At 36.0% G+C, this 24154-nt stretch overlaps 1 protein-coding gene across 1 annotated transcript in view; it reads right to left on the reverse strand.

The window, feature by feature from the left end:
• LOC124169204 (ubiquitin carboxyl-terminal hydrolase 7) overlaps positions 1-24154 on the reverse strand; it is a 39582-nt gene that overhangs the window by 6281 nt on the left and 9147 nt on the right. Inside the window, exons 10-21 of the mRNA XM_046547724.1 lie at positions 22243-22435; positions 21970-22123; positions 21466-21660; positions 14687-14908; positions 12285-12579; positions 12020-12144; positions 8445-8539; positions 8154-8321; positions 5084-5237; positions 4864-5000; positions 4065-4157; positions 79-202 (exon numbers count right to left, since the gene is read on the reverse strand). Coding sequence (XP_046403680.1) covers positions 79-202; positions 4065-4157; positions 4864-5000; positions 5084-5237; positions 8154-8321; positions 8445-8539; positions 12020-12144; positions 12285-12579; positions 14687-14908; positions 21466-21660; positions 21970-22123; positions 22243-22435 — 1955 coding nt within the window. The remainder of the gene's footprint in view (positions 1-78; positions 203-4064; positions 4158-4863; positions 5001-5083; positions 5238-8153; positions 8322-8444; positions 8540-12019; positions 12145-12284; positions 12580-14686; positions 14909-21465; positions 21661-21969; positions 22124-22242; positions 22436-24154) is intronic.

The raw sequence follows: 24154 nt of genomic DNA on the forward strand, positions 1-24154 counted from the left end.
GATAACAGTACATTTCACATTACATATTTAAAATGAAATGTAAAAACAATAAAAATGACAAAAAGAAACAATACATACATGTTTAATTTTTAGAAGAAAAGGGATTCCAAAAGTGTTGTAGATATCCTTGTGAAAATGGCCCACCGCAATGAGCATTTCATCATCAGCAAGATTCAATTCATCTCGAGGAACTTCTTCTATCCTGCAATTGGAGGTCATGAGAAAACACTTAGCATAAACACCTTTAACCCTTTTAGTGCTATCCTTATTCCTCTGGTACTGGTGAGAAATGCGGAGGGTTTTTTAATAAAATGTAGCATCTATGAAAAAAAAACAATTCAAAGCTATTTTATTACATATCCATATGCGGTTTTTTTTACGTAGATGAGGTTGAACTGGTCTATATTTACAAAATGTTTTTACGTGCACTGAAATATAAATCTTTTTATTTCAATGTGATAAAGTTAAACAATATTTTTAACAATATTTTGTTTTTACTTTCAAACACAAAAATAATATATTTTTTAAAACTTTTTCTAATGAAGCTGCTTTTTGAAAAATCTAAAGACAATTATAAATAAGTCTTGAAAAAATCATCAATAAATAAGAAAAACCTAGCGAATTGCATAACTTTTTGCCATCCTCTGCGTAGTCCCATCTCAGTGTATTGCAGAATAGCATCAGGGAATCTCGCCTTATTGTATTTGTTTCCATCTAGCATCTATGCTGCACCATACAAATGCTATGCACTCCTTTATTACAGTTTATACACACTGTGCGGGACCTTTTTCTCTTTCTTGCATCTTTTCCACTACAAACAACACAATTTTTTTCTTTCCTCCCGGAAAGTTGCTGCAGTCCAGCCTTAGGTCCACTTGTACTAGGAGATGAGTCATTCCCTGTCTTCCCAAGCCATTCCACCTCAAGGGACTCTATAATGCTTGCAGTATACTGAAGCCTTGTCATTGTTTTTGTGGGATGGTTTTCTTTGTATATTATGTAGGAATTGAGCACCATACGAGCAATCACCGAAAAAACAACTTTCTTCCAATACTTTACGGTACGCCTTTCATCTAAATATGAATATACCATCATATCAGATGCATCAATCCCACCCATGTAACTATTATATAAATTTATTATTTCTGGCCTCACTATATCTTTCACTTTACCATGCCTCTTCTTACTTGTATTTGCGCTTTTTGCTGTAGCTTTCGTGGAAATCAGCAGAACAGGATTTTTTTGGGATTTTTTTTCCCTTTGCCCTAATAAAAGAACCGCGTCACTTCTAACATATTTCTTTTCCCCAACGCGAAACTTTTCCTTCAATTCCATTGGAATATTCTTCCGATTTCTTCGCAATGTCCCTGTCAAATATGTTTGATTTTTATATAATTCACGAGCCAGGTCAACACTCGAAAAGAAGTTGTCCACAACAACATGGTAGCCTTTCATAAGATAATTACCTAGAGTCAACAGCTTTTTCACAACCACAAAACTCAGTCCATGTTCCTGTAATTCTTTCTTATCTTTTTTATTCTTCGCACCACGATAGCAATAGAATGCCAGACAATAGTTCGCTACCGAATCGCAGAGCATCCAGAATTTTATGCCCCACTTGTGATGATGTTTACTTGGTAAATATTGCAGTAACTGTGAATGGCTTTTGGTACCAACTAAAGTTTCATCAATGCAAAGATGTTCATGTGGTGTATAATAATGGCGAAATAAGCGATTAGCATGGTCAACAATGGGCTGAAATTTAGCACAAGGGTCATAATTTTCATTTCCAGGTGAAACAAGTTTGGAATTGTCAGTGAGATGAAAAAATCTAAGAAGCAATTGAAAACGATCTCTAGACATCATTTTTCCGAACCATGGTATGGCACGAGAATTGCTCACCCAATAAGAAAAGATGGTTGGTCTTTTTGTTATACCCATTTCTAGTAAAATTGCAATAAATGCTTTCATTTCAGTTACTGTCACATTCCGCCACTGCCTCACTCTTGATCTTGGCGACAATTTATCATGGGCAGCAAGGAACTGCTCAGCATACCTGTTAGTTTCCGTTGTGAACAGATTCCATAGTACGGACGTGAAAAACAAATTGAAGTATTCTCTGGGGTGAGCTGCTGGTGATGGCGCATGCTTGGGACCTGGCATTTCAGCATACTCGAAGGCGTTAGTATTCCAGGTGTCACGGCCTTCATTTACCACGTTGAATTCTGGTGGTGGAATAACATCGGTCACATCACTGGTCACATCATCTTCATCACTTTCCTCTATTATCCTTGGCCTTTTTTTCTGCGTCACAATATCAGAGTCGCCAGAGTCAGAATTGTCTTCATTATTCAGATGTTCGCTCAAGTCTTCTTCCTCTGTATAATCATCATCGTCACTAAGTGATAACAAGTAATTTACAAGTTCTTCGTCTAATTTTTTGTTTGAAGTTGCCATTTCAGGTAACCGAAACAAAAGTAAAACGTATGAGTATGCTTGAAATAGCTATCGAGACAACCGCACACTCACAAGGTAAAAACCACACTGAGCCTCCTTGGTCATAAGAGAGAAGTGCTTTCCTCGCGAAATATGGACAATGTATTCACTATCTCAAGGCAGAAAAAAATAAAGCCCTAACACATAGAGAACTGCTGACAGTGCAACTCCATTCCACAAAGTCTAAATGATTAGCTTGGAAGGATGAAAGGAGATACCAAAATGATTACAAAGTAATCCTTTCATATGAAACGTAACACAATATACTGAGTTAGCAGTTCTGAATCAAAACAACCTCACCAAAACACATCCATTTCATAGCAGAACTATCAGGTTATAAGCCCTCTGGTATATGTTCGCAAAGAAAAGAAAACTGAGCAGCAAAATCAAGCCTTAGATTGGGCGGTGCTTCCTGACTCAGAAAGAACCAACTGAAATTATGGTATCATTTATGCATTGTCAAATGTAATTAAAAGTGACGATAAAAATAATTGAAACTTGTTGCGTAAAGCAGAGAATGTACACTTTCATAAGAACAAAAAACATACAACATTTAATTTAAATGTAATAAGTTATAGCAAATTAAATAATGGACTACGTAGAAGCCGATATATCGGCCCGCCGCACTTTTCGCCCGAGCAGCAAAAGCCGATATATCGGCCCGCCGCACTAAAAGGGTTAATATAAACTAATCTTTCAAAATAAGTATTCCTAAAAAGGGCAAAGGTTTCTTAAGTTTTCATGTAACACTAATGAAATTAATTTATCTTCAAGAGATACTGCCAACCAATGATACCCACAAATTTGCTACCTTAAAAGTTCATACAAGAATTTGGAGATGGAGAAATTACTTTAATATCATCACTAAATATAGGGATAAATATTACATGGCAATTCAATGCATTTGCAAAGTATGGCTGCCTATCACCTAAAAAAACTTAAATCTCTCCATCCCATTCTCACAGACAACAGATGGCAAATATAATTTAGAAACTGAATTCAGTTTTGAATTCAATTTTGTTTCCAAAAGATTATTTGTTCCCCAGGAAATGGAGACAACCAAAAATGATTGCAATGATTTACTTATTTTGACAATGTAAATTTAGTTGATTTTACTTGATTGTGGTGATTACTTAACTTATCCATAAAATGAACTAAGTACTTTTTAATGTTCATAATGGTTCCCTACTTCTTGAAAATGTCTTAACATTTTCTAGCACAGAACACAGAAAAGATGTGGATAACTACAAAATGATATTTCTTCAAGTACAATGTAATTTAATGGCACTATTATGCCAAAAATCTTGAAATTGCAATAAAATTGTAAACCATTTCAAAGAAAACAAGGACATATAATAATTAAAATCACAGGCTTCCGGGTTTAGGTCACAAGTGTGCTTGTATAAGAGTTCCACTATCCCTTCAGGTATCTCACGGAAAAGAACCATTTTTTCATCTGAAGACGTCCCTAGAGGTCATGGCAAAACTGTTACATAAACACATATGCAGTCACAACTCTGAAACCTCCAAAGTGATTTAAGTACCAAGTTAGATATATACTTATTTACCGATAGGTTTTGTTGGCTGATGAGCTAAGGGTTTCCAAAAGTGTGTCCTCATGAGGCCCACAGGCAATCTTGTAGCAGGTAACTTCCAAAAACCTGAAATTTCAAGGAGATTGAATACTTAACACAAAGGTATTATTTAGTGATGTTAACACAAGAAGAAATTAATAACAAAATGGTTAAATAAAATATTTTTGAAGTTTACTAAAAAGCTTATATCTATCCACAATAGACAATTTTGGGCTAACAAGGAAAAATCCCAAAATGCTATAAGTAGAAGCAGTTTAAGTGAAAAAGTTTAATATGCCTACAATGAATTTGTAAGCTCCAAGCTATTTGACACTGCAGGTTACAGGGGGGAGGGGACGTAGTCCATTCTTTGATGGAGTTGGCAGAAGATGGCAGGGTAGCAATGTGCTAACGTGCATCCTCTAAGGCAAATTTTTCAACACAACTCAGAATTCCATCATAAGCTGAGACAATATGTTGGCCATTCCTCCAACCATTTCCTCCACACTCACACACACCTATCTTTCCCTTTCACCCAAACCTTTCCCACATATTTCACCATCTCTGTTCAGCTAATGTGAACGTATAAGATTTCATGGAAAATGGTAGAATAAATATCTACCAGAAGAACAGCTTCCTCAAAAATTCCATCTCAGCTGAACCTAATTTTTTTATCGATGTATAATTGATAATATTGAAGTAAATGTATTTACTATGTAATATATTATTATATAGTATGTAATAATACCTTAGTAAGGTATTATTTTTTGACTTGGTAAATAATTCTATGTACCTTAGTTTTCCAGAACCATTTTCTGACAGTTCTACTTGCTTTCTAGCTTCTTCCAGGAGATCAGCAACTGTGCCAGTTTTATTAGGATAAAGGATTAAGTCTTTCTCTTCCTTCAGCTTTGGTCCAACCCAAACACACTACAATAAAAAATACAACCAATGCTTTAAACATGCCCGACAGGAGTTTCTTCAGGTGATCAAACAATATCGTAAAATTTTACCTTGAACTGTTTCTTGTTTTCCAGTTCATTGATCCTTATACTTAGCTGTTGGTAATAAACTTTCTTAGGCTGCTTTGGCTTATAATTAGATAACAAATCTTTGACAGTTCCTTCATATGTACACCTTAAGGGATGACTGGGGCTATCCTTGTAACTATAAAAAAAAATTGAATGAAATTCACAAAATACTCAACTTACTAGTTTTTACTAACTGACTAGAACTTAAACTTAACTACTACAACTGAAACTTAATATGAGCCAAAAATATGATGAAAGTTGAGGGAAAAGCTGCCAGAAACATTTAAAACCAAGGATTGAAGTCAGAATATCGAGTTTAAAGTTAATATAAATTACCTCACTAACATATTTAAATTCTTCCCCAATCTCTCTGAATACAAATTGCCTCTCTCCACATTTCTCTTTTCTATGCATTGATAGTGTTTCTGGTAACTTAAAATGATTTGAAGCTGAGTGTAACTAAGGAGCTCTCCGATATCAATTTTTTTCCCACAAAGCCAGAGTTAGCTGAAAGACCAATTGAATTCCCAGAGGTTGGGGAGGAACTGAACATAGCCTAAAATTTTGGTCATTAGGAAAGTTAACTACTTACTACTTAAATCCTATAACTAGAAAATATGAAACCTAAATGAAGCTTGGAAGGTGTTGGAAATTAGTAAGTTACAAGAAGCCAATAACACAAATAAAATAATAATATAAATCCTAGCTAAGAAACTTTTTGAATACCTCAGTAACCAACATAATTATTCCGAGAGATTGAGATGCCACTTAGCTATCGTAGCAATTAATTTCTTAAATTACCAAGAAATAAAAACAATTTTACCTTAGCCTTTTTAACAATTTATTTAATATTGAAACTCAGTAACCTCATCATGTGTCCTTTTCCTTATTATGACACATGGATCAGAAATTACTTTCTTGAATAACATAAAAACTTGGACAAAGTAGCCAAAGCTCAGGTCAGTGTCATTATCATTACAAACTATTACCAGAGTATGTCTTAACACAATATGAACAGATAGGGCACTGAGACTATTTCTTACTCTGACTGAAGTATGGATGCTGAATTCAATTTTTACAGAATTCCTCCAAATATGTTATTAAGCCCCCCCCCCTATCTCAATTTTAAGTACATTAAACTCTCATCATTACAAAGTTCACGAGACCGAAATACCCGAGATTCGTAAGTGTGTCTCTTTTAGGGAATCATCACAAATAACCATACCTTGCCAAAATTATTTTTATCTTCAATATGGGGACAGTGCTCAAGGAGAACTTAAACCTAGCGCAAAGATTATGACGTAGCGTAGTGTATATCCACCTAAATGCCATTGCTAACTCGTTTAACTTCTTAATAAGGTTCATTTAATAACCACCAGGACCAGGTCTTTGTAATTTTGTAATAATGTTTCTATAACTGTAGATTGGATTCGGCTTTTCATCGGGATCAATGATTTACTTAGAATAAATGAGAACTTTGTAAGAACGTTGTTCGTACTAACAAGAGTCTAATGTACTACTTCAAGAAAAAAATCCTCAAGCGCAAAGCAAGCCTTGATGCTTGATGGTGGTATGTTTTTTCATGATTAGCAGATGAATACACTAATAATTTACATTTTATTTTAGGCTAATGATGAGATATTAATAATTTTATAGTTCTTATTCTCATAAAAAGTTAGAAGTGAGACAAGAGAAAATAGCTCTTTTCTTACTAAATCAAAGTTATAATTTAAGACAGCAAAAAAATAAAATTATAGTTTTTAAAATTTTAATTTTTATGTAAGAAGAGGAAAAAACCTAATTATCATTTGCCTCCAAGCTACCACTTTTGAAGGGCTTCCAAAACCATAAGGTTTCACAGAATTTATATGATAACATCACTATAGTTAAGATAGTTTTTTTAAAACCAGAAATCAAAGTTTAATTCTATAACTTTGACTGAACTTTGTTAACATCGTCCTACCAGAACATTTTTAATTGATAAAATATTCCAGAGAAATGCACTACTTATCAAACCTAAGCGAGGAAGAGTTTTCTCTTAATAAAAAAGAGAGAGAAAAAAAATGGCTCTTAAACTTATTGAGAATTGGCCTAAGTGACAGATGGTAGTTACAGGAGTTGTTCCTTTCAAGGGATGGAAAAAATGACTGTGCAACATTTCCTCTTCCCATGTAGTGTTGTGCTGACTGATTATTAATGTACAGTGGAAGACTGATAATCTGGAAATCTAAATAAAAGAATGATCTACAGAATGTAAGGTTTTCTGGAGTTTTTCAAAAGTTCTATTTTTTAAGTTGCATCGCCAAAAATATGGCTATCTAAGTGGTTCAATTGCTGTATGCCTGGCTGTCTACTTGCTAACCCTGCAGGAGCTAGTCCACTAATTCGTAATTTTCCTCTGCAAAATAATTCATTGTGTGACTTAGGATATACAGACGTGGTGATTTCATGCAACAATTCACAGAATCAACATACGCTTCATCATACATATTTATATGCTATATATGCATAAGAAGGTAATTTAACTGCTGTAGTTTTTGTAGCTAACTTTTTTATTTTGGAAACCAGTGATCTGGATTCCGTAACATTTTTAAAATTAAGTACTCTTATGCTGTAAATAATACTGTAAATTAGATGATCCATCGAACAAAAATAATACCAGCAAAGATGCTATTATTCCAACAAAACTTCTTTTGCTATAGAAAATGGGGCAATGCATTCGATAAATTATAGACTGGAACCAAGACAAGCTCAGAACCAAACTGGAACCAAAAATATTGGAACTAAGTATATCCTTCACTAAATTTAACTGTGCCTTCAATACAAGATCACAGCATTTAATGTCACTAACAACACTCTTTCACCAAAAATCATAAGAGATTAGAGGGGTTCAAAAAGAATTTGTTCCAGAGCGAAATATTACATAGTGGTTAAGTTCATGGAGCACATTAGCTCATTAAGTAGTGCTAATAAAGACATTGATACATAAAAAATAGACTTCTTTGAATAGAAATTGTTGGTCCATAATCGATGGTTAAAATTTTGAACTTACTTTTGACACTTAAAAAATTGCAGCAGGTATGGATCTACACCCATCCGTTGTCCAACAGCACGGGCCATTTGATCATAGGTCATTTGCTGGGAAAGTTCCATTGGAAATCCAGGATCATTGGGAATAGTCTTATCACAGAAGGTTACTTCCACTCGATAATAAAGATCCCTTCAGAATCAAAGAAATAAAGTGACAATAAGTGACAAATAATTCAAAATTCACTTCCCATCAATATATAAATGCCCATGGAATGATAACAGCATCGATAACTGATAATGAGGATAAACCCACCTGAAATATGCCTGACATGTGGCAAGATCATACAAATTATCCTTCTCATCCTTCTGGAAAACTATAATATCACCATCCATCAATTCTTCCAGGACCTGTGCAAATATATATCATTTATCATTTATGTACTTATGAAACCACAAGTAATCAGATTAACTGCATGAGAACATTAACTGCAAAATTGGGCAAAAAATAACTCAGTTATAAAACTAAACTGGTTGTCCTGCACAATTTTTCACCCACCAATTTTTCCATTTTATCACACACATACCAAACTTCTCATCATGAACTCTCTTTGATCATTATCTCTTTCATATAAATTAATTAAGCAAAGGTAACAAGGTTTGAGTTCTCATTGCAATATCCATTAATAAAACTGTTTATGATATTGACTAAGGATTACCGATGAAAATGAAAACTGAAAAGTATTTGTGTAATACATGCAACAGTTTACAAGATATTGCAGTTGTAAAAGTGAAATTTTACAAAAATGTCCTCATAATAGGACACCATATCTTCTGATATAAAAATAAGGAAAAGCATGAAATAACTCATTTTAACCCTTTACGAGTACTTTCATATGCAGAAGACCTAACATTGGCTCTTGCTGCCAGGAATTTTCAATGCAAAGGAATGAACATTGGCTATATATGGTGCTGGGGATGGGAAGTGACTGCTGAGGAAACAATTGTCTGAGGCATACAGGCCCTGCCTGAAACCCAGCTTAGCGAGACCTTAGGGTCACTCCTCGGCAATTGGCCTCAACCCACCTACTCATTAATGATCCGTTTTGAAGTATTTCAATTGTCAATTGTTTTTTCAAAGAAAAATTTTATTGCATGCTCTAATTTTTTATATTTTGAAACGAATTCTTTTTGTGTGTGTGTGTAAGCAATTTTTAAACAAAATTTTAGCATTTCTAATAATGGAATTCTGGAGAGTCTTAATACAAGACCTTTAAAATGAACCATTTCAGGCTTTTCCATAATTCTCATATTGGGAGAATTGACGCCTATTGCCAACACGTCTCCATAAAATTTCTATTTTACAACACTTAAATATCTTTTAAACCATAGTACAGTAAAACTTTGATTTTACGCAGTTGGAGGGACCGAAATATGGGCACTGTGTAAAATCAAAGTGTGTAAAATCAAGAGTTGGTATTGAGGAGGAGTATAGTTTTCAGGATAACACTAGCTCATTATTGCTCGGAAAATGAAGCCTAATAATCTTATTTACTCAAAAGCAACACCACAGATGACGTGTTACCCTAAGAGAAATATCTTTGCATTCCTGAACAGTGTTTCCCATGGTTGAAATGCCAGCATTTCTGGCACTAAGATTACTTCTGTTACCCAGGAGAAATTTCGGAATGGTGATACTAAATGGTCACAGAGAAGCTAATTTTCGAAAATATTCTCATTAAAAGCAGTTTTCAGGATATCCGTTTAACCACCAGCAGACAAACAAAGATTGGAGATTGAAGAAATGAGATACCTGAGGATAGTCATCCAAATTAACCCCATTAACAGGGAGCAAAATTTTGCTAATACATCACAAAGGCTTTACACCCTGTGGGCCTGGGTTCAAGTCCTGGCAGTAGCAAAGACTTATCAGAGATGGCCTTATCCCTACTTGAGTCTAATGTGGAGGGCACTTCCAGTGCACCACTATGTCCATCAGATGGGAAGTTAAGTCCTGGTCCCTTTTGAGCTTATCATTACAACCTGGCTAATGCCAACATAGGGTTCCTATCCCCCCAGCCCTTACTTCACGGAGCTAATGACCCCAGTAGTTGGTTACCTCCAAATAGCATACCATAGATAATACGGAGCACACAGGACCCGGGATATTCGGAAATTCAGATTTTTCCGGTGCTAAGATCACTTTTTTGAAGTGAGCTATTTAAATGACCGCGCAACTGCCGTCATGCCGCCCGTGATGAATAAAAAATGACTAATAGTCCTGAAAATTTTTCCTTCTCTATAATTAATACGCATTAAAAAAGCATTTCCCCATGAAATTTTAGCATTAGTAGATTGACTCTTCCGGGAATAGCTTCTCTGTCGGCATTCTTCCGCAAATTCAGCGCCGGGACCTTCGACTCACAAGCCGTGTGACTCAGCTTCACGTAATATTTTGCTTCCCCATATCTGATAACAACACTGGACACTTTTTGTATTTCGATTGAATGGTACTAAGCCATTCCTGAGTTTAAAGGGACTGCCTTATCACTCACGTCTTGAATTTGACTTCAATGATTACATGACGATTGACGACGCGAGTTATTCTCCGAGGGCATTAACTCCCGTTCCGTTAAAACGCTTGCCACCTAGCGGAGTTAAGCTAATAGCTATTCAAGTTCCAACCATGTTAAACTTAAACCGTCTGACAATGAGATACAAGTTGAGTCGGTTCTGATAAGCGTGCAGCGCAAGCAATTTTCCCTCGCCTCCATTTGTCCCGCAGATGTGGGGTTAGCCCGGGAATGAGACAATGCATGCTGCTTTTACCATCGTGTTGAATCACCATCGACTTACGTCAATACTAGAAGTACGACTATCTTTTTTAGATCACCTTGGAAGCCAAAATTTTGGCACGGGAGTATTTTTAACGACTCATTTCGCCGTTATATTTCGCTGGGGCGACGGAAAACATAGCGTTGGCAAAATTCTAGAAAGCCTTGCGTTGGGGATACATATTCCGTAGCTCATAATTCTGGATATAAACAGCGTCGATCAATAAGTCGAATAATAAACGAAAGGTGATAATGTTAATATCTCCAGCGATCATGTCTTAATCAAAAGTAGTTACGCATACACGGCGATTGCCGTGTGTTTTAGGTTTCGATATCCTTCTACGGCGAATTTGAACTAAGAGCGACATTCGCGTTCGTAATGGAGCCTGAAATATTACTGAGAGGGCTCACGGGGAAGCAATAATTAGATTCGCGATGTATTTAGTTTCACGTTCAACAGCGCGATGTCATTTCAACCGTTCCTGTATTCATTTTTGCAACTCATTGAGACGAAATAATAACCTAACTGCATATTGCTCTAGTCGGATTTTCAAAACAAGCCGAAAGACAACTGCGTAAAATCAAGATTAGCGACCTCTTAGGGGCTGGGGTTATGCTGCGCAAAATCGAAAAACTGCGTAAAGTCAAGAAAAGATGTAAAATCGAAGTTTCACCATTGCAATTCCCTATGCTTTCCGGCCGGACTTGAGTGCCGCTGCGTAAAAACGAGACTTGATGTAAAATCGAAGTGCGTAAAATCGAAGTTTTACTGTATGTGTAACACAAATAGTTTGAGGTTATTGTTTTCTAATCAAATGAAGAAAATACACCAAATTTGGTCAAAACTGGCGACCCAAAGAGAAATAGCCCATTCGAATTTAGACAGAATGATCCCTATTTATAATATTCGCTAAGTTGTCTTTTTAAGCTAAAACACTTAAGATAGAAGGTGTTATTTAGCAATATTGAGGCTATATACTAAGTACATATTAACAATATAAACCCAGTAAAACAATGCAATCAATTATTAAGAATATAACGATTGATTTAAACGTACCTTTTCCAAAGGTTCATTATAATTTTCAATTTTTTCTGTGAGATTAGGCTTGATCTCCTCGAACAAAACTAATTCTGTATTTGGAGGAAATCCAGCTCGCTCATTCAGGATTGGTATGAGTTCCTCTGTGAAAGTATTATAAAGTTATTAAACTCAGATGAAAGAAAACATGAAATTCATAATAAAAATAACCAGACATGAACTTCCACAAGCAAAAAAGAGAAATCATCAAACAATTGCCCTTAAATAAAATAAAAATACTTACGGACTTTAGCTGCAACAGGCATGTAGTGATGCCCACAGTAATGAATGCGTTTATGTTTCGGATCATACAGTTTAAAAAACAGAAGTACGTCCAAATCTTTGTCAAAGGTAGGCAAAGTTTTCAGGCCTGAATCTGGCCTGACTGTTTCGACCCATATATTCCATGGGTTGGTATTCTCAGCCACATCTATTACAAACTTGTACATGTCTGTTTCTAGATCAATCAATGTAGGTCGACATGTTTGATTAGAGCGATAATTAAATGGCCATGGTCGAATCTGATCCACAGGGTATTTCTGTTATAAATAAAACAAAAAATAGGGATATCATCATGTTTTTGGGTAATCTTTGCATTAAAATCTTAAGCAAAAGAAAAGCAATGAGAGGAGATAACTTCAGAAAAAACCCAATACAGATATATCACTTAAGATTTTAATCCATCTACTAAAAAGACCATATATTAGTATTGGTCCAAAAAAGGTAGAATGATGAGATTACAAACTTTGCTAATATAAAATGTCATACATACTAAAGAGGTCATATTTAAGAGTTTTTCTATCAAGCGCTAATTGTAGCACACACAGTATTCTCCTCCACTTTTCTTTCTTCATTTATCAAAGTTTTTCAATTTCATGATTTAGTGCAGTTAACATGCATTTTCTATGATCATTGAAATACAAATGACTTTATTATTGACATTGAAAATAAATTTTCCTACATTTGTGGCTTTGAGATTCTCTGAGCCTCAAAGAAGTGAAGGAAGCAGAGTGCATGGTTGCCTCTACTATCAGTGTAATTTTCTTGGAAGCAGCTGGAGAGAATACATGACAAAATATCAATATGGAATCCCTGAAACACCCTCTCTTTTTCCCTTGCATGTATGTCTGGACTGAAGTTCAAGTTAGCTTGAAACGTAGACTTTTGCAGCGAGATTCATTGATGCCGATGGCTTTCGGGAGCAGCTGTGTATTATGCTTTGTCACGTGAGCTTTTGCAGCCATTGCAGGTCGCATCATTAGGCGATGAATGATTCATTAACAATTCGGTAACAAAGCACAATATGCCGCTGCTCCCGAAAGCCGTTGACATCAATGGAGCTCAAAGTCCCTGTATCCGAATAATGGCAAGAAATGGAGGAGGGTGCACTTGAAAGATGAAACCTAAATAGCATCTCAAGGCTATGATATCCCTTGGTTCTCTGAAACGGAATGGCCAGGGGAGGGTACAGCCTTCAGAAGGAACTTTTGTCCAAGTAGATTCAAGGATGCCAAGATATAGTGATTCTCCTCGTGAATTTCGGAACTCAATGAGGTCTACCATCATGACCCTGGGAATAAAAATTATAGGAGTAACAGAGGAGATACTAAGACTGTTACAGTTTCCGCCTCATAAGCTGATTATTCTGACTCACCGCATAAAATTAGATAAATATCACTGTGCCACTGAAAAGTCTAAGCAACATTGAACCATTGGGCTACCACTGAGTCCCGAGTCTCATTAGTCTTTTTTTTTGTTTGCATAAACCTAACCCCATGGGAAATAGAAGATTTGAGGATGTGAATAGGGATTTTCGCTACCGTTGAGGGATTTTTCCACTATCTCAAACATGTAATTCAAATTTTCTCTGAGAGAAAGTATTACTATGGGTAGCCAATGGTGCTTACAGAAGCATAGTACAACATAAGTCCTCATACAAATAGGAGATGAACTTGCTGCACAAGGGGACTAGTAAAACACGATTTGCATTTAATATTTAATAGCACTGAATATAGTCTCAGGGAAACATCTCTTAATAGTCACCTATTAAAATTGCCTAACGTTGGAAAGTTTTCTTCGGTTGATAGGGTGTTAATAATCCTGATTTAAGCTACGCACTACCTGCTAGCTGGGTACTCGGCTACCAGCTAGCAGCCTGCACTGTAGCGGCACTCATAGCTTCGCACCAAGGTGGCCTCACATGGTGGCAGCTGGAACCAGAATGACATCACATGGGCTTTTCCCAGCATTCATACTTAGCCGTAGCATTTTTGTGCACTTGATAATTTTCACTTTTCATTTAATCGCGAGAAATAGATATCATCATTTAAAAATCTAAAAGCGTGAAATACATTCTCCAGGAGTAATAATCTTACGATTTAGGCAATAAAATAATAAATAAATAATAGGAAACCACCCTTGATGAACTCAGAAAGCCAGGATCAAAGATGTAGCCAATTTAAACGAGTTTTTTCAAATAGGCACTTTCGTTATTTTCATTATCATCATCATGGATGAGTAATGAAGTTAATATAATACATTTAAGTTACCCTCAAAATAACTGAATAAATATAATACAATAACCTTTAAATACAATTCTATTGAAATAAAAAAAGCATGCATTAAATTATTTTAAAAATTTCTCACCAAACTTTCAGCCAATTGATCAATTAAGTCTGAGAGAGTGGTTTGTTTCTTTACACGGAAAGTCCTATAAGAAACCTTGTCAGGATCATAAAGGTCATTTCCTTGATGCCCTTCAAAGCTATCCTCCAATAAAACTTGAACAGACATGTACAAATGAGCTTCATTTCGTTCCTTTCTACGAATTTGCTCCATCCTTTTCTCATCCTGCAGCCTGTCAACCAGCTGAAAATATAAAAAATTCATCAGTAAGTACTGAGATTTTATGGAAAAACGTAAAGTAATTAATGACAACACAAATTCATTTATTACAATCAAAATGAGCAAGTACCCAGGGTGATTGTCTTAGTATATCAGGGACAATACGCATGAAATTAGTCACTCATTTAACTGCCATCGATAAGATGGAGAAATTTTACAGAAATACAAATATCTTAAACCACACCAACGTCAACCACATATGTTATTAATTGCTTTAAAAAATGTCCTGAAATCAATGAAAATCATGTAATGTGAAACGTCTAATCATTGGTTTGACATGAGCATTTGGTGAAGCTTCCATAAACCATTAAAAGTTTTTCTGTTTGTAGAAAATAGAAAATATATAGGTCCACTGTTTTAAATAATTTGCCTTGGATTTTTTTAAAAGGAAAAATCCAAGAGAAACTGATTAAAGCATTATCCTGCACTTTGCTGTGGGTTCTCCTCCTATACATGCTGAATTCGCAAGCAAGGATGTGATGATTAAAGGAAAATATTGTGACAAGATTGCAGAGTTAGACAGTAAAGAAAAGGCCACTATATTATGTACTGCAGTCATCTGTTGATCTTTTCAAACAAACACATTCAACCCACCTCAAATAGTTTTTTATTTTATTAATAAAATTTTACGTATTATTTTCGACATTTTTCTTATCTCACTTGCAGATTGCTTGGAATTTTAGTATCTTAAGAAGTACTATAAGGCATAAAATCATTTATTTTTATGTTACATTCATATATATTTATTTATATTCATGTTATTTTTGCATGATCAGGCAAAATTAAACAAAAGTTTAGTTTTCATATCCAGAAACCTCCATGGAGTTAACCTACAGTTGGTGGCTTGCAGTTGCATGGTTTTGACATTTCCTTGTGAGATACATAATCAAGACTTATGATTACAATTTATTATTGGAGTGATACAGACTGAAACTCATTCCTCCATCAACTCGAGAGAAATTTTAAGTTCTGAAATAATTCCATAAATGTAATAGACTTTTCTTAGTAAAAATAACATCAGAGGTACCTTTTCATTTTGCTTTACAAATGAAGATCAGTTTGACACTTTACACCCCACAAAAGAAAAACAGAAGACAATGCTATTAAAAAACCTTGCATGCAATAAATGCACTATTTCCATATGAAATCCAGACCACAGAAAAAAATTAGGCAAAATTAACTATGTAATTCAAGAATAAACGAGTCTTAAAGCTGTGTTCATGCAAAAAGGACCCCAGCAATCACAGGCAAGGTAGGTAATGGGGAACATGCACAATTTTTTTAAAGTACTGGAATAAGAAGGCCTCTACCTCAAATGTACTCGTCGAAAATTTCGCGTATGAATAATGCTTTTTAGCTGAGTTATGAGTCTTTAAAAATTGATCTTCATCGGCTGATTGAAAACACGACGTCATCGGAGCGTGACGTCACGGAACGGCATCCACTGATGACAGACTGAGAAAGTGGATAGAAAATCGATCTACGAGGGCTCAAATGCAAATTTGGCGATAATAATTGCAATTTTTACTTTAAATATCTTGCATTCAAGCCTCTAACACTCTACTCTCTTAGCGAAGTGAATGGTGTTCCGTGCGATGACGTCAGAAGGCGTTTCAGGTCACGTGACTTCAAGCGATATTCGAGCATTATTAATTAGCATTTATTGACGTTTGTGGAGTACCAGGAGAGTTTTGGCTTATATATTTGGACTCGTGAGAAATTTTTCTATTCAATGAGACTAACTAGCATGATGAACAAATTCCATGCATGTTCCCCATTGTTAGGAGCATTTCAATTGGGACTCGAAAATAATAAGTTTCCCTAGACCATGTTAAATTGTCATCGTAAACTACAAGTTTAGGCAATTATACAACATTCTAGTTGTAATTTACATAGTCATATGTGCTGGAGTGTACCTACAAACATGTTTGGCAAGGGGTGAGTTTTCACCGAGGGTTAATTTTGTGTGATATCATTAGACTCTAAAGATGGAAAGAATTATTGAGAACCATTCAAAAGAGAAAGGAGAAACGGATTGGGCATATTTTAAGAGGAAAGGGGATATAAAAACAGCAGTCGAGGGAGCAGTGGAAGGACAGAAGAGAAGAGGAAGATGAGGGCTGAAGATGGCAGATGATGTTAGGTTAAAAAGAAGTTACAGAAAACTCCCGATTACCTGAGCTAGTGACGAGGAGAGGCAGCACAAATAATCGGAAAACACACGTAATCCAAACTTTTACTTTAATTTCTTGCAATGTTCATAATTAAGGTAAAATGAACAATATATCGATGGCTAAGTTCTAACAGCACGTATCTCAAATTCGGCCGGTTTGACACAGGTATCTTAAAGTGTAATAACATTAAAAAATAAAATTCAAGCAAAAATCAACTCTTCGTTGGCAGGTTTATACTTCTTTTTCAGTTTTTAATTTTAGCATGCAATCAGAAAATTTTTTTTTTGCTCTCCTGAAAATTTGCTATTTTTAAGAGATGTGTTGTTACAACTTTGCCATCGATATACTATAATTTTGCATAGACTGTTATTTTCGATTTTTTTCCCTGACTCCTTGAGTGCATTCTTCACCTGGCCTCAATATTTTTAGTGGCGATAACGTGATTGTACTCATATTCCCACTGCTCATATACTCCAGAAAAGTGTCCAAGTAGGCTATTGCCTGGCTGAGACTCGTACAATCTAATTCTTCTTCCCCGCTTCCAATTCTCCCACTGCTTTACTTCTACTATTCTGATCCACTCAAGTTTGACCTTAACTGGTTGTCGCTTTAACATGCATGAAAATTCAGAAGTCAGATGTCAACGTAAACTTGAAATATTCCTTGTCAGCAAGTAAATAATTGTTATACCGAGGGAATTCCAACAAAAATAAGAAGCTCAGTGAAGCCTTGAATTAAAATGCAATAATCATTGTGCTTTTCTGACAGACTTCAGTTTTTATAAAGACTGTGGAAAACATCGACTAAGTGTGAAACTCAAGCACGGATAATCAGCCTCACAGATGATCTGCAGCTGAATAACCGGGAGTCTGCTGTGCAAGGAAACCAAGGAGGAGACATGGGACAGGAGTAGGAGGAGGCAACTTAGGTGTTTGAAACCTGCTAGTGGACAGAAAACTGATCGTTAATTAGATCCATGTAATGGGCAAGTTAAAGACAGCATTTTCTTTTATACTTAGACTTATGCTTTAGCGATTCAAATGCATCAAAACTTCAAAACTTAAACTGTGCAATGGTACACAAAATGCATCAATTTATGAGCACGTCTCCAGGGCCACCTCACACCGGTATCCTAAAGTAAAATTGATCTGCTTGCAACTGGATAGAGGTATTCTAAATTTAGTTAGATAACTAAAGGAAGGGTCAGGAAGAGGAAAGGCATAGCCATCTTTGCATGGTGTTGTCTAGTAGGAAGTTGAGAGGAGGGTGTAGGAGGGAAAAAAGGCATAGTTAGGCTGCACCACAATAATCTGTCATCCATCGGAATCATCTCGCTGCAAGAGGTTGGTGAGTAAGGAAAAAGAATGGAAGGATTAGTAGGAAAAACATTATCGTACTACTTTCTCTGAACTTCAAGTACATGGAACACTGAAGATAACAAGCAACTCATGCTGCTAATGAGGATGCGGGTCATTAGGAGAACACTCATGCGATAATAATGAGTTGAAATAAATGAACTTGGATTATGGGAAAATTACTTCTTGGAATACGGACATTTTCACGACCTGCCTTTAGAGTATTTAATGTTTTAAGGACGTTAAAGAAGGATTGAAGTCTTCCTTCAGATCTGGGAGGAACATTTGAACTTCATACCAATTCCAGCGCAGACTCTTCCACAACTTGAGGCAAAAATAATTTGGGATAGCATCCAGGTAAGAAAAAATTCTAAAGCAGAACCAATAGTCTGCTCCAACATATTACATATATCCATTAAAATGTTTAATGTTTCATTAGCAAGGAGTTTCTGGACCAGATACTTGAATTTTATTTTGTCAAAATATTCTGCAATTCATATTGAAATTTGCTCAAAACAATATTGTGCATTAGTTTTCTTTTAAATGAGTGGACTAGTAGAACTTTATCGGCATTCTCTTTACTGGCTATCACAGCTTGCATCAATGTCCAGAAAATTTTTGAAGAAATCAAGAAGTACTTACATCTGTTAGAGAACAACAGTTTACACAAAGAGGGTTACATTTCTAATTTACGCCCATACTTAGACGAACTCAACTGAAGATTTTTACGGTTTAGTATTTTCTCACGTAAGTTATCTATTGAGCCTTATTTTGGTGGCCAGTCCACTGAAATTTTTATAAAACACCCGACGGATTTGGTTTCAAGCTGTTCATATCTTCAAACAGTTAACTAAAAGAGATATCAACACAGTAATCAATAATTTTCCTTATTTGAGTCTGTTTCATTGCTATTTCAGTAAAAAATTTGGAATTTAAAAGTCATTAACATGGTTGGAATAAACAATTTAAGGTATAATGTCAGTTTTTACAACCATTATTTGATTGACAAAGACTGCGTGATCTAGTAGTGGTATTCACCGGATTTTGGAAGTACCATATAAACACGTGTAAGAGACGCACCCCTATTTTGAGCATTGGAGCTAAAGAAAAATATTTTTGCTGCATTTTTTTAATCCTACTGCACGGTCTTGCAGACGTATGCCTGGACTTTCAATGGCTATCAAAATTTCCATGATACGTAGCGGTAATTTCATCAAAAATTGCACGATATGAAAGGTGCCCGGAGATAAGTAGATATTCACTTGAAGTCTTAACTTTATGATGCTTACTAGGGATGGTCGGATCAGATACCTTGGATCCAAATATCTGTGGACAATGTCCTTCACCTTGTATTTCGGATCCAAATTCGTAGAAGAAATTGAATCTGAATCCCAAATTTTAAATCACTGCTTCTGTGAATGCAACGTCCCATAAGAGAAGAGGGAATAGAAAGAGTTCCGATCCTCTCTTTGCAAACGCCGTAGCACTACAACGCCAGCCCTACTCATAAACAATTTTGTTTAGAAGCTCTCATAGGAGTATTGCAATCAAATTTCAGCCGTGGAAAATTTAAGGCAAAACAACAGGCACATTGCGTGAATCTTCCCAAGAGATTGAACAAACAGGGGAATCTCAGCGGCGTAAGATGATAACCACGGCATCGATTCCACAAAACTACCCTCGGCCCTCCATCAGCCCATGCCCCAAGATTTTTTTCCTTTACAAGACCACACAGACCATAAATACATAATTATCTACGAAGGAAAATATTAATATACATGGAAACAATGGAAACAATGATTGACACAAAGCTTTAGAATTACAAAAAGGCTATTAATATTCAACATAGACCAAACAGCACAATTACTGAAGAAAAAAGATGAGATGGACTGGAAACTTCAAGCACCGCAAACTGCATAGATCACATTGCTGCTTCTTCGCCCCTTCGCTTTGAAGGCAACGACATCACATGCAAGATCAGACGTGTTCTTCCCTTGCTCCTTCGCTCATAGCCTCGTTGCTTGTAAGATGGATGGAACGCATTCCTTCCCCTCTACCTCTCCTCTAGAGCTCTTCGCTTACAAGCATTTCCTATTTCTTCTATCCGCCATTTAGTTCAACAATGTACACACTCGTTTGAATTTTTAAACCACAGTTTTAACACAATAACTTTCTATTGCGATAATAGCGTCTGAAGATATTTGTGAAAAAAAAAAAAAAAAAAATCAGGCCCATAGTGTAATGGAAATTACTCGGCACGACATATTTAGAATATTATCCAGGTATCGCCCTTCAAAACAGCAATTTTTCCCGATGTTTGATATGCGATTACTATATGCAGTATAAATTCAGCGGGATGCCCTCTTGTAGTAGTAAATTTAGCGTGCCCTCCGGAGTGAAAACCCCCGCATGATCGTTTCCATGTTCACCTCTGAGGTACTGACACCACAGCGAAATGATTACGAGTAAGAAATGCAAACAGGAACATTGTAAAAATATGTCTCTTGGGAAGAAACTCTCCTGCCTGCTGCTTGATTTTGACCTAGGGTTTCAGATGACTGACTCAAGTTGAAAACCAAGGCCACTCAGTTCCCCTTGGACTTCCAACTGGGGAAGGGGAGGAATTCGTGTGAGTGACACACCCCCATTTTCGGCAGCAATTTCTGGGAAAAAAGGTGCGTCCCTTATACGAGTTTAGACGGTACTATGCATACACCGATGTTGTTCGCTCCTATTATAGAATTTTATTCTGTGTGTTAATAGATAAAACCAGGTGAGTTGCAGGCACCAAAAAGCAACTTTCGTAGGTATGAGATGGCTTATTATGACCACAGAAAACAGAAATTAATTACTAAAGAATTCAATATTACAGAAACTGCTGCAACTCAGATTTGTTTAGAAAAAAGATGTTCATAACCAATGCAACCAGCTCTGGTGTCGACAGACTAACTTGTTATACGAATGACCACATTTAAATAAAGAAAAAAATTACCTCTTGAGGAATATCCTCTTCTGTCACTTCTTGTAAAACATTCTTTAGTTCACTATCCCTAATATACACAAGCATGTAAGCATTTGTACAATGTTTAACTGTCATATTCATGTCATCATCATGTCCCCCAAAGTTATTATCAATTGCTTCTTGCTTAGGACACTTGGACACAACATCATCATCAAATTTGCACCACTGAAAATTAAAAAGATAAATATAAATATTTGAAACATATTAGACTCTTTTTTTAACCTAAACTTATAGTTATATATGGTCAAACATACCATAAAACAAATGACATCAATCTTTCTATATAAGAATAAGTAGTTAACTGCAAGGAATTTCATGTCAATTGAGGACGAGGTGTGCTTGTGAGGAGAGTACAGAGCTACTGATGACATGGTATCACAAATCTACTTTATACCATCACAAAACACTCAAAAGTTGATATTTACTCTTGCACATAAAATATTAAGTAACTGAAATGGGAAATATGTTTCTTACCTTTCCGTCTCCCTTAGGATTGATAAAAACAACATAGTGACCTCCATGATTGTCACCACTGTGTACAAGGACAGCATGGAGAGTATAATCAGCACGAGTTGACTCAGCTGCTTGTAAGTAAGGATCTAGGCTAATTTTATCTGAGAACTCAAACCTACAAAGACAATGAGTAGATTAATAAATGAAATCAAAATCCAGCTCATGAAAACAGAAAGATAATTGAAAGAGAGTACTTGAGATAAGTCCTAGGACTTAAATGATAGATTCAATTACCTGTCATTAAATTTAACTGAGCAGTCAGTAATAGGATCATACTGGAACCTCATCAAGTGCAGGTGGAGGACAGGAGGAAAAGAAGAAAATATGACTCCCTTTTCAGCATCCTGCAGCCCATGCTCCCCTGCATCATATTTGTTATCTCCATCCAAAATTTCAGTAGTTATGTAGTCCCGAAATGACTCATCAACTATAATAAATGAAGAAAGCATACACCATTACACCACCAATTTTCACACAAGAATTTCACTTCATCTTTCAAGTGACTTTTCTAAGATAAAGTACATAAATTACTAAGTTATGTCCACAAAATTCCAAATTAAAACTGGCAATTTTCCATAAGTGAGCCATTACCTAACTTATTTTCATTACCTAACTAATTTATTTTCTTCAGATTGTGAATTTCACTTTGAAAGTAAATTCCCCGACAACATGAATGAACCACCTTCATACGGAGGAAGGCATACCTTATCCCAAAAAGAGAGGCTCAGAGGAAGTGGCAACTCTGCACCCACACCATTTGTGGTGCATTCCACTAGGGCAACAAACAACAACAAGGGACAGAGAGAATCTGAAGATGGACTACCTCAAAGCATGAGGAGAAAATAATGGTCATTCTCATCTTTCTTTCATATTTCAGTTGCAATGATTTTGTACTGCTCTCAAGGTATGAGATATCACTGAAATTAGTCATAGAACTTTGATCAAAAAAACCAGATTAAACATCATTTGACGAGGATAATGATATAAGCTATAATTAGCTGCTATCTTTGGTACTCTTAAGTAGTAGAAATTATAGAGGAAGCCGTCAAATTTCTATAGCCCCACCTCTGCCTAAGCGCTGAATGCTGACACGTTGACCTCAGCTGGGATCCTGCTTGATCACTAAGAAAAATTGAGGATTTACCCTCAAGACTAGATGATTTTCAGACCCTGCAGCAAGCCCTTCTTTTGGGCATACATTGCCTGGGATGATACCTGCACAAATGAACCCTCAAAGACACAGGGTGAGGGTGCAGCATTGTAATATATAAGCTGCTAGCACAGCTTTTGAGAGTGGTTCCCGAAGTGCTTGAGTGCAATTTCTTTGTTCCAGACTGTATATATCGAAAAGGCACTGAACTAAATAACCTTTAATTTTATTTACAGAAGGCCTTCAAAATTTGTAGATATCTGTTCCAGAAAATGTGCAACAAAGTCAAGCAATTGACTTCCTTGTTAATAACAGTGTTATCCTCAGACTGAGAAAAACACAGTGAAACCTTAATCCCTGATTTCAAACTAATAATAGGAATGAATGCAGAAGGAGCATTCTCTCAGAAGAAAAATCAAAGCATCCAAAATTAGTCCTGAAAATTAAAAGAGTCCACAATCAAATATGAAGCATTATTGAAATTGAGCAGGAAAGTCCTAATTTAGTGTCTGAAAAAAAATTTCCCAGGTGGCTGACTCTGAATGCTGATTATGTAAAGTTTAGGACTTCCTGAATCCACACTTCACCCTTTTGAGACGGTGGAGTTCTCCACTAGCATGACTGCTGGACTGAGCCCGAAGATACTTTTCTGTCCCCTCTGTATGGAGCATTTTTGCAGGATATTCATTAAGAAGGTTCTCACGGATAATCACATACTCTCAGCACCAACGTTTTTTTACCCTTTTTAGTGGGGACTACTCATTATCTAAGACTCATAGGGTAGTTCGGCTCCCTCCTTTCAGGGTTTATTACCCAACCAGCAGCCAGGTTTGCCATCAATCATGCTTTGTTTATATGAATTAGCTGTATGGATAATTGTTGCTTGCATGCAAATTACAGACTTTGAACAGAATTCCTCATTTTATTCTGAGAATTGCCAAATTTTAAACGAAGCTCTACCGTTAATATTAATGCATTTAATGCAGCAACAATTTC

Source organism: Ischnura elegans, chromosome 1 (genome assembly GCF_921293095.1).
Source record: "Ischnura elegans chromosome 1, ioIscEleg1.1, whole genome shotgun sequence".
NCBI classification, from domain to species: Eukaryota; Metazoa; Arthropoda; class Insecta; order Odonata; family Coenagrionidae; genus Ischnura; species Ischnura elegans.